The sequence below is a fragment of the Hippocampus zosterae genome, chromosome 5 (genome assembly GCF_025434085.1).
Source record: "Hippocampus zosterae strain Florida chromosome 5, ASM2543408v3, whole genome shotgun sequence".
Classification (NCBI taxonomy): Eukaryota; Metazoa; Chordata; class Actinopteri; order Syngnathiformes; family Syngnathidae; genus Hippocampus; species Hippocampus zosterae.
In genome coordinates, this window is record NC_067455.1 from 19,079,117 (window position 1) to 19,090,999 (window position 11,883).

General features: G+C 45.1%; 1 protein-coding gene across 1 annotated transcript; it reads left to right on the forward strand.

Moving 5' to 3' along the window:
• Positions 1 to 43: 43 nt before the first annotated feature.
• Positions 44 to 7,874, forward strand: LOC127600291 (xylose isomerase-like). Its single transcript, XM_052064763.1, has 14 exons — positions 44 to 213; positions 476 to 552; positions 628 to 700; positions 1,742 to 1,854; positions 1,950 to 1,975; positions 2,083 to 2,220; positions 2,877 to 2,986; positions 3,094 to 3,189; positions 3,745 to 3,828; positions 5,771 to 5,897; positions 5,981 to 6,086; positions 7,009 to 7,191; positions 7,273 to 7,347; positions 7,519 to 7,874. The coding sequence occupies exons 1-14, from the start codon at positions 108 to 110 to the stop codon at positions 7,603 to 7,605; spliced, it is 1,401 nt and encodes a 466-aa protein (XP_051920723.1). The 5' UTR covers positions 44 to 107; the 3' UTR covers positions 7,606 to 7,874.
• The last annotated feature ends 4,009 nt before the right edge of the window (positions 7,875 to 11,883 follow it).

An 11,883-nucleotide genomic window follows, 5' to 3' on the forward strand; every position in this document is an offset into this window, starting at 1 on the left:
TTAACCAGTCCTCGCTTTGTCGATAACTCCTTTAAATTACGTAAACCTAGCAGCCCCAATTTAAAGTGCACTGTAATGTAAGCTTTCTAGTGACACCTTGTGGCCATATGCTGAAGTCCTTCAGGAAGAAGAACGTCGGCAAACTTTCTGTTTCTAAATGCTGCAACCGTAATCGTCGTGATTCAATGGCGTCTCAGAAGGAATTCTTTGCGGGTAAAAAACATATTATGGCGCTTAACACTTGTCATTAACTAACACGCGTTGTATTTTTGCATCGTAGCTGTTCTTTGGCGCTCCTGCAAACACGAAGGCCCTAACAACTTCAATGCATGTTTGTCTGAGCCGACTGTTGTTTTTAGTCACACACAAACATCTGTGGAGAGTGTGCAAATGTATGATTTATTGTTTGCCCAGTTATTTTTTCGACGCTTCCATATGAAAACATGAAATATTGCATCACATTTCTGCTGCATAGGCATTCCCAAGATCCCATATGTTGCCGGCGCTGGCCCGGGAGATGTCCTGTGCTTTAAACACTACAATTCACAGGAGGTACAGACACGTGTAGCAGTGTGTTAACTTTGCGCATGTGAAGTGAAACGTGATTTGCATCTCCAACGTGTGCAGGTTCTTATGGGGAAGACGATGGAGGACTGGCTGAGATTCTCAGTTTGCTACTGGCACACTTTCTGTGGAACTGGTATTGTAACAATTTGTCACCCAAAATACAATTAAGTACAAGAACACTGGGTAGGTCTGAATATCAAAAACAAGAGCTCAATTAAAAATGCAGTTTAGTTACCCGCGTAGTCAAACGCAGTTTCCAATCATCTGCGAAATGGAGAATGGCTGGATGGTCTCAGTGATACTCATGCCCCAAAATGGTGGGAGGACATTACAACATTCATTCAGTTTGTTATAGAACCGATTTTGGAGATTTTGGCACAGGCCCAGCTCTGAGTTTTATAACATACCGGTACTTTGAAGACTCTATGAGAGTCACTCTAAAATGGTTCAATGATTTTCTGCACCAACTGTACAAACTGTCATAGTACAGTATTGTATTCTACCACTGATCACTTCAGCTCTGCTTGATACTTTGCATATTGTCTCACAGTTGTCACTGGGTGGTACCACCGCACTACAGTTTACTTACATTACGAAATGTCCTTCCATACCTATTTGTCATGTCCTTGTTTACGATGATACTAATGCAGCGTGTTATATGGGAGACAAATTCCTTGTGTGTTCTACATACTTGGCCAATAAAGATGATTCTGATTCTGAGAGCCTCAGGTGAGGACGACACAAAAAGTGTACATCCTGAAATCATGATAATTGCGTCTCAATTTACTCACAAATGGACGTAATGTTTAGTTTGGCTATTCTTCTGTTGTTGTTGGCAAAAGGTTGCCGCGCGGTTTAATCATTCTCTCTGCTCTCTAGTGACAGAACGGGTTTATGCTGTCATGTCTACTCGTTACACAGACACTTCATTTGAAGTAAATAAATATTAATTTATGGACCAACTAAGTGAAATTGGCAAATTTTTCCTTCTCTTGGTGCAGTCATTTGAAAACACTACATTAGACGAAGCAGGTTTTGCCTGTGTATGTAATATGTAAAATTGGTTGGTTTAAATCCTGTGATTGCCACTTGGCCTTTACGTTTCAGGCTTTCAAATTGTTTTGATACATGTAATAGTTTTAGGAGAGTGTGTGATTTTATGTTTGGGTTGCAGGTGCCGATCCCTTTGGATTTCCGACCCTCCTTCGGTCTTGGAACGAAGGCTCTCCCATGGAAGCAGCCAAGAAGCGACTGCAGGCTGCTTTTGAGTTTTTTACCAAGATTGGCGTGAGGGAATTGAACTTCTTAGCAAAGTCTGACCGGAAGTCGTTTGGGCAAAATCCTACATGTTAACATTTTGTTGCATCTGCTTGTTTTCACAGGTGAAATATTACACATTTCATGACAGGTAACGGACTAGACTGGACTTGACAGGACATGATCCTCTGAGGTGGCAAAGGTAAACATGGGTGGCAAAATAAACTTGTTTTTAAAGTATATGATCTGCCCTTTTAGAGACATGGCACCTGAGGGCTCCACCCTAGAGGAGTCAAACAGGAATCTGGATGAAATCACAGATTTAGCTCTCGAGTTACAGAAAAAGACTGGAGTCAAGGTGCTGTGGGTTACCTGCAACCTCTTTGCCCATCCAAGGTCTGTGCGATACACATTTGTACAGGATTTAGTCCCCTTTCATTTTTTGTTTCACTACTTCAAAGGAATGTACAAAGTGAATGTCATGCACCCTACGGCCCGAAACGTTACAGGGAAAACATTTTTTGGCGCTGTAATTCATGAATGCTTACAACTGTGTTTGAAATTGGCAGAAAACAAACTTCTCTATTTTTCTTCCTGTAGTCAACAGTCTCAATATTTGATAAATGTTACTTAGTTTTCCACTTGATAGCGCGAAAGACGACATATAGGGTCTGAGCTGAAATCTGTGTATAGAAGGGGATCCAACCAATCTTTTTTTTTTTTAACGCATCTGTGTCGTGTACTTTCTTTCTTACAGCATGTGATCAGGGGATGCCATTAATATTTGTCAACTAAGGGCCTGTGAATCCCTTACAGGCTCTTTTGTGATCAATATACCTGTATATTGATATAAATTTGACTTGACAGCTTCATTGTGCTTGTCAGACGTTGGACAAGGAGGAGCCTTTTATTTTGATTACCGGTACTTGGTGGTTCATCAATGACAAATGAGACGTCATAGTTGATGGCTCTTGTACCGTAGACAGATTCCTTGTGTGTTCTACATACTTTATAGATGATAATAAACAACACAGATGATTCTGATTTGGCAGGTACATGAATGGTGCAGCCACCAACCCAGACTGTCACGTTCTGGCCTATGCTGGTGCTCAGGTCAAGAAGGGGCTGGATGTTGCCAAGAAGCTGGGTGCAGAAAACTTTGGTATGGGAAAGAAGACACTATGAACATATATTTTGAAAAGCTGCACATCCCTAACTTTTTGTGAACAGTGCATTTACAAAAGACAACAATTGTATCTTTGTCCTCAGTGTTTTGGGGAGGAAGAGAGGGTTTTCTCTCTGTCCATAATACTGATGTCGCTGCAGAACTGAAACATATGGCCAACTTCTTCAAAATGGCGATCGGTAAGTAAATATACTGTACGACTCACTAAACCCTTGATTTGATGCATGTGCAGAATCTACTTCAATCCAATACAAGAGCTGCTTTTCAAAAGGTCATCAGTACTCTGTGTTGTTGGAGCCTGTCAGATGGGTATTCAACAAAACCTGCATACGTACAAATACAAAACAAAAACAAAAAGCCTGAACTGTGTCACAAGGTGGTTCGACTAATTTTTTATATTATGTTTGGTGCCTTGTGAATCCAATATGATATGAAGTGGAACCTCTAGTTAGGATCTTGATTGGTTCCGTGACCTAGTTTGTATATGAAAAAGGGCAGCCCCCCACCACCAAAAAAGTATTTTGATTCCATGCATTTTCATTCGGGCTGTTTAGGGCAGCCCCCAACCAGATCCTGGTTGGATTCTAATGTTTTAATTTTTATGATTGCTTAGGCGATTGTTTGATATAATTCTGATATTGAACCCTTGAAATTGTGTACCTAATGTTTGTAGGTAGTGATGGGATAATGAAAGTCGTTTCTCTGTCAGTGAAACATGTGCTTCCTATCACCAGAGTACAAAGAGAAGATTGGGTTAAAGTGCCAGTTTCTGATAGAGCCAAAGCCAAAGGAGCCCTGTAAACACCAGTATGACTACGGTAAGGTGTTCAACTTAAGTGGACCGAATATAAGACCGCCCTGATTTTAAGACAACCCCCTCTTTTTGTAGACTCAAGTTTGAAAACATTTGAGAGAAAAAGCATGTTATTTTGCCTCATTCAAATCTTAATATCTGAACATTTAAATATGTAAACTAAAGTGCAATCACATTCATAAATGAATGACTTCTGGTTTTTGAAATGTAAATTACATCATAACCATTCGATCCCGAGAACAATTTGGACCCAGACAATAACTTCTTCAACAACAAACAAAGGGTAACAAACTCTGACTATTACCTGGATGAACAATTCAACACTTTGATCCTCTCCTCTTTCATCTATAACTGCTTCAGACAACAAAGTGTATGCAGAAAAGTGGTGAAGATTGCACGACTGTCTCTGTCCTATGTGTTGTCTTGTGTAATTTTTGTTATTTTGACTTCAAAATGGCGCCGCGAGAGTGGCTGCCTTTCCAGCAGCTCCTATTTTTTTGTTGTTCTACTTCTTCCTTTCATAACTTTGCTGCTGTGAATCTGGAATTTCTCCATTGCGAGACTAATAAAGGTTTTCTTAATCTTAATCTTAATATAAAATTGGAAAATGCACTTTCAGTAATACACTTAAACAGTAGAAGTCTCTATAAAAACTTCACCAAAATCAAAGAATACCTGATTAAATTCAATAAATTTAAAATAATTGCCATATCAGAAACTTGGCTTGATGAAGATAAAACAACTGAAATGGAAATAGAAGGTTATGAAATGTTTGCAACTAATAGAGAAAACAAAAAAGGAGGGGGGGTTGCAATATATGTAGACAAAGCACTTAAATGCAGTAAAATCGAGAGATTGACAAACACAATAGAAAACCTAATGGAATGTCTAACCATTGAAATACACAATAAAAAGGCATCAAATATCATCATAAGTTGCATCTATAGGACACCAGCATCATGTATTGACACATTCAAGAAAAAACTCGAAAATCGAAGTCAATTGTTTTTTGCACAAGACCAATCAAACACCAAGCTAAAATTATGGTAAACTCAATTGGAATAGAAAGAGCGTATGAAACCAAGTTTCTCGGATTAGTAATAGACTCAAAACTATGTTGGAAACCACATATCGATAGCGTAAAAAGAAAAATAGCCAAGACTGTAGGGATCCTCTACAAAACCAAGGAAGTGCTAAATAAGAGATCTTTGTACACATTATACACTTCATTATTATTACCATACATGACCTACTGTGTGGAAATATGGGGAAATGCCTGCAAAACAAACACACTCCCTATTCTCAAACTACAAAAAAAAAGCAATTCGAATTATTAATAGATCAAAATATACGGAACCCACAAATCCACTATTTATCAAATTAAATACGATGACATTTTATGACCTGGTTGACTTTAAAATCGCCCAATTAATGACTTCTTCTTACTTTTTTCTTTTCTGATTGATATAAAAATGATTTAGTAGATATAAACATAACGGGGTAGGACTAGATAAGTTTTTTACTTCATCCTACTCCCTTGAACATAATAACTGTGTTGAATGAAGACTGATTTCTTTCTTTTTACTTTTTTATCTACCTTATTTTCTGTCAAATTATTACTGTTACTATTACTGTTTTATGTTCAATAAACAAACAAACAAACAATTTAATGAGCGCCCAACCGTGTGAATTTTTCAAGTTGACAAGTTGTCGCTTTGTCGATTTTTGTGTCTTGAGCTAAAATTATAATCACGAGTGAGCTTCAGACACACTGCTGCTGAAGTGAAGTGGGGGGATTTTATGTCTTGATATTTTACAATATTATTAAAAACATCGAACAGTATAACCAAAAATGTGGTGGTGTTTTTTGGGAGAGGTTGGAATGGACTAATGGCATTCGACTTGTCAGAATTTTCTTCCTGATGTCAAGCCGTTTCCCTCCGCAGATGCGATGAGCGTCCTCGGATTCCTCAAGCATTATGGTTTGGAAAGCCACTTTAAGTTGAACATTGAGCCCAACCACACCACCTTGGCGGGACACTCGTATGAACACGACGTTGTCATGGCCTCTGCGTGAGACACCTCAACATGTGCAGCCTCCTTCATGTGATAACACTTGAGCCTCGCTTGAAGCTTTGTACTTCACCTCGTCTCAGGTTTGGTATGCTGGGTTCAGTTGATGCCAACACCGGTTCCCCTGACCTCGGCTGGGACACTGACCAGTTCCCGATGGACATCAGAAACACAACTTTGGTTATGAAGGTGACAGTTTCAGATTGTTGATTCTCTCCCAGTGGGGAGTGCCATTATCCTTTGGCATTTGCTGCGCGCACTTCAGTTGTGGCACAGTTTTATTTGGCTTTCAGCAAGTGGTATCTTTGTTTAATTGGAATTCAGTTAAAGGAGTATCATTTGAACTGAATTTCTAGAGGGGGAAAAAAAGTATTTCTGAAACGTATTACAAATGCTTGTCTTCAGTGCATATGTACAGTACTGACCTGATGCATTCCTCGGCAATCTGACAATGTGAGAGTCAGGGGGGGTGTAATGAGTCAACTACCTGCAGAGAGGCAATGTTCCAACAAGGTCGTCCTTATCTCCACCTATCATTTGGGCCGTGTGGTCTCGGAACTCTATACCTCCTTTAAATTAATCTTCAGTACACCGTTTGTGTATGGTGTTCCAGTGGTTAGCGCGTTGACCTCACAGTGTAGAGGTCATGGGTTCGATCCCGGCTCCCGCCTTCCTATGTGGCGTTTGCATGCCTGTCCCCTGCCTACTCCCCGAAGACAGCTGAGATAGGCTCCAGCACCCCATGCGAGCGACCCTTTTTCGGAGAAAGCAGATCAGAAAATGGATGGATGGATGCGAGCAGAATGCAGAGCACACCGAGGGCTGCGCGGTGCCGACTGACAGGTCGCACAGAACATCACAGAGAATATATCAACCAAACGCCAAAGTAAAGCAAAGAGCAAGTGAATTTGCATCAAGGAGGTTGAAAGCACAACGTGACACATATGAGTAACATTTTCCTAATAAAGAACACAATAACAACGAACAATTACATTTTTGTTGCTGAAGTGTAAAGACCGATGAAAAGTTTGCATCGTCGCCATTTCCTGTTTCATGTAGTCGCATTGAATGGCTCGATGAAACGTATCCGTGAGTGTCATCCCTCCTCCAGACCATCATTGAACAAGGTGGCCTGCAGTCCGGAGGTCTGAACTTTGATGCCAAAGTGCGCAGAGAGTCCACCGACCCGGAGGACTTGTTCATCGCTCATATCGGAGCCATGGATGCTTTTGCTCGAGGACTCAGGAATGCTGTTTCCATCTGTGAAGATGGGCTCCTTGCAAACCTGGTTCAGGTCTGCTCTCTTGCTTTCTGAAATTCCCCGTCACACATTTTTTGGTTGCCTTTTCTCACTGGCAGTGCATTGTTTGGACAGGAGCGCTACTCGAGCTTCAGCCAAGGCATCGGGCTGAAAGTTGAAGAAGGTGCTGCTTCTTTGGAGGAGATGGAGGTAAAAGTCCAAACCGCAATTATCTTTGCCTCCTTTCACGTCTCTTTCATTGATGTTATTTGTGGATTTCTATTCAAATAACGTAGCAATTTGCTTGTTTGAAAGAAATTGTTTCTCAGAACATTTCAGAGAGAAAAATAATGTTCAAATATTTATGCTTTGTTTTGTCAGGCTTTTATTAAGCAGAATGGCGAGCCGAAGTCCACGTCAGGGAAGCAAGAAAAATATGAATCCATCTTTAATTATTATGTGAAATAACGATTCATCCTTGCCCATTGACAATAGAATAATTAAATCCACTGCTCAAACCTGAAAGAACACATTAAACTACTTGTGCCGTGTAATCATCTTGATTACGATAGTAAGACAGTCTTGGGTGTGATGCGGAACATTAAAAGCTCATTAAATGGTTTTTGATTGTTGTTTATTAACTACGAGCTCAACGAATGTTAGGAAAACTGATACAAACCCCATTCACAAGAAGATACTGCATGTGGTCAGATTTTAGCTCATCACATCTTTTTTTTCATGGATATCTACTATTAATGTTTTATGTATGAAGATGTACAAAAGAAAACAGTGGACACTAAAAATTGACTAACAGTAATTTATGCATGTTCTCCACTCCTTGGATGCTCAATTGGGTACATCCACAGGTCCAGCAGATGGTGCTGTCATGTTTTCAGTATACAGTATGAAATACAAAGCAGTGATTGCATAATTTCATGAAAGTGAAGAAATAAATATTCATCTAATAATACTTCGTAATGAGTTTGAAGTCCTTTCCTTCTATATATCTGTCTGGCTTCCTGTTGCTGACGACTGACTTGCATTTAAGCCCTTTGAACAAAATAGAAGGTGAGCAATTATACGATGCCGATGTGTTTCCCCCATTTGTCATTGAAAACGTACCACCTTCTTGACCACTTTTCCTCAGCTGCTCGCAGTTTGTGCATTTATTTGAACGCTTCACAAGTAAGGGGATGTGACAAAATTCAAATGAAATCGATGTACTCTGCATGCCTTCTAGTTTTGAGTTGTTTGGAATTCATGTTTGAGGTTTTGGAGAGAAAGTCGGAGAGGCCACACTGAGATGGTTTGGACATGTCCAGAGGAGAGAGGGTGAATACGGTATACAGTACTGTACTGCCAGAAGGATGCTGAGTCTTGAACTGCCAGTCAGTCATCAACATTAACTCAGGAGCACAATAACTCCATCCATCCATCCATCCATCCATCATCTACCGCTTATCCGGGGCCGGGTCGCGGGGGCAACAGCTTTAGCAGGGAAGCCCAGACTTCCCTCTCCCTAGCTACCTCTTCCAGCTCTCCCCGGGGGATTCCGAGGCGTTCCCAAGCCAGCTGGGTGACGTAGTCTCTCCAGCGTGTCCTGGGTCTTCCTCGGGGTCTCCTCCCGGTGGGACATGCCCGGAACACCTCACCAGGGAGGCGCTCAGGAGGCATCCGAATCAGATGCCCAAGCCACCTCATCTGGCTCCTCTCGATGTGGAGGAGAAGCGGCTCGACTCTGAGCCCCTCCCGGATGACCGAGCTCCTCACCTTATCTCTAAGGGAGAGCCCGGACACCCTGCGGAGAAAACTCATTTCGGCCGCTTGTATCCGGGATCTCGTTCTTTCGGTCACGACCCATAGCTCGTGGCCATAGATGAGGGTTGGGACGTAGATCGACCGGTAAATTGAGAGCTTCGCCCTTTGGCTCAGCTCCTTCTTCACCACGACAGACCGATACAACGTCCGCATCACAGCAGACGCTGCACCGATCCGCCTGTCGATCTCTCGCTCCCTCCTGCCCTCACTCGTGAACAAGACCCCAAGATACTTAAACTCCTCCACTTGGGGTAATATCTCCTCCCCGACCCGGAGGGGGCAATCCACCCTTTTCCGACTGAGGACCATGGTTTCAGATTTGGAGGTGCTGATTTTCATCCCAACCGCTTCACACTCGGCTGCGAAACGCTCCAGTGAGAGTTGTAGAGCCCCGTTTGAAGGAGCCAACAGCACCACATCATCTGCAAAAAGCAGGGATGTAATATTGAGGCCCCCAAAACAGACTCCCTCAACGCTTCGGCTGCGCCTAGAAATTCTGTCCATAAAGGTTATGAACAGAATCGGCGACAAAGGGCAGCCTTGGCGGAGTCCTACCCCCACTGGAAACGGTTCCGACTTACTGCCGGCAATGCGAACCAAACTCTGACATCGGTGGTATAGTGACCGAACAGCCCGTATCAGGGGGTTCGGTACGCCATACCCACGAAGCACCCCCCACAGAACTCCCCGAGGGACACGGTCAAACGCCTTCTCCAAGTCCACAAAACACATGTAGACTGGTTGGGCGAATTCCCACATACCCTCAAGGACCCTGCTAAGGGTGTAGAGCTGGTCCACTGTTCCACGGCCGGGACGAAAACCACACTGCTCCTCCTCAATCTGAGGCTCGACTTCCTGACGGACCCTCCTCTCCAGCACCCCTGAATAGACCTTACCAGGGAGGCTGAGGAGTGTGATCCCTCTGTAGTTGGAACACACCCTCCGGTCCCCCTTTTTAAAAAGAGGGACTACCACCCCGGTCTGCCAATCCAGAGGCACTCTCCCTGTTGACCACGCGATGTTGTAGAGGCGTGTCAACCAGGACAGCCCCACAACATCCAGAGCCTTGAGGAACTCTGGGCGGATCTCATCCACCCCTGGGGCCTTGCCACCGAGGAGCTTTTTAACCACATCGGTGACTTCAACCACAGAGATAGGAGAGCCCACCTCAGAGTCCCCAGGCTCTGCTTCCTCAAAGGAAGGCGTGTTGGTGGAGTTGAGGAGGTCTTCGAAGTACTCTGCCCACCGGTTCACAACGTCCCGAGTCGAAGTCAGCAGCGCCCCATCCCCACTGTACACAGTGTTAGTGGTGCACTGCTTCCCCCTCCTGAGACGTCGGATGGTGGACCAGAATTTCCTCGAAGCCGTCCGGAAGTCGGCTTCCATGGCCTCACCGAACTCTTCCCACGCTCGGGTTTTTGCCTCGGCGACCACCGAAGCCGCGGTCCGCTTGGCCAGTCGATACCCGTCAGCTGCCTCTGGGGTCCCACAGGCCATAAAGGCTCGGTAGGACTCCTTCTTCAGCTTGACGGCATCCCTTACTGCTGGTGTCCACCAGCGAGTACGAGGATTGCCGCCACGACAGGCACCAACCACCTTACGGCCACAACTCAGATTGGCCGCCTCAACAATAGAGGCACGGAACATGGTCCACTCGGACTCAATGTCCCCCGTCTCCCCCGGAACATGGGAAAAGCTCTGTCGGAGGTGGGAGTTGAAACTCCTTCTGACAGGGGATTCCGCCAGACGCTCCCAACAAACCCTCACTATACGTTTGGGTCTGCCAGGACGGACCGGCATCTTCCCCCACCATCGGAGCCGACTCACCACCAGGTGGTGATCAGTTGACAGCTCCGCCCCTCTCTTCACCCGAGTGTCCAGAACATGCGGCCGCAAATCCGATGATACAACTACAAAGTCGATCATCGAACTGCGGCCTAGGGTGTCCTGGTGCCAAGTGCACATATGGACACCCTTATGTTTGAACAAGGTGTTCGTTATGGACAATCCGTGGCGAGCACAGAAGTCCAATAACAAAACACCACTCGGGTTTTGATCGGGGGGGCCGTTCCTCCCAATCACGCCCCTCCAGGTATCACTGTCATTGCCCACGTGAGCATTGAAGTCCCCCAGCAGAACAATGGAGTCCCCAGCAGGAGTACTCTCCAGCACACCCTCCAAGGACTCCAAAAAGGGTGGGTATGCTGAGCTGCTGTTTGGTGCATATGCACAAACAACAGTCAGGACCCGTCCAACCACCCGAAGGCGGAGGGAGGCAACCCTCTCGTCTACCGGTGTGAACCCCAATGTACAGACACTGAGCCGGGGGGCAATGAGTATGCCCACACCTGCTCTGCGCCTCTCACCGTGAGCAACTCCAGAGTGGAAGAGAGTCCAACCCCTCTCGAGAGAACTGGTACCAGAACCCAGGCTGTGTGTGGAGGCAAGTCCGACTATATCCAGTCGGAAATTCTCTGCCTCACACACCAGCTCGGGCTCCTTCCCTGCCAGAGAGGTGACATTCCATGTCCCAAGAGCTAGCTTCTGCAGCCGAGGATCGGACCGCCAGGGTCCCCGCCTTTGGCTGCCGCCCAGCTCGCATTGCACCCGACCCCTTTGGCCCCTCTCATGGGTGGTGAGCCCATGGGAAGGGGGACCCACGTTGCCTCTTCGGGCTGTGCCCGGCCGGGCCCCATGGGTGTAAGCCCGGCCACCAGGCGCCTGCCAACGAGCCCCACCTCCAGGCCTGGCTCCAGAGGGGGGCCCCGGTGACCCGCGTCCGGGCAAGGGAAACCTAGATCCATTTATTTTTGTCGTCATTGGGGTCTTTTGAGCCGTGCTTTGTCTGGCCCCTCACCTAGAACCTGTTTGCCATGGGTGACCCTGCCAGGGGCATAAAGCCCCAGACAACTTAGCTTCTAGGATCAT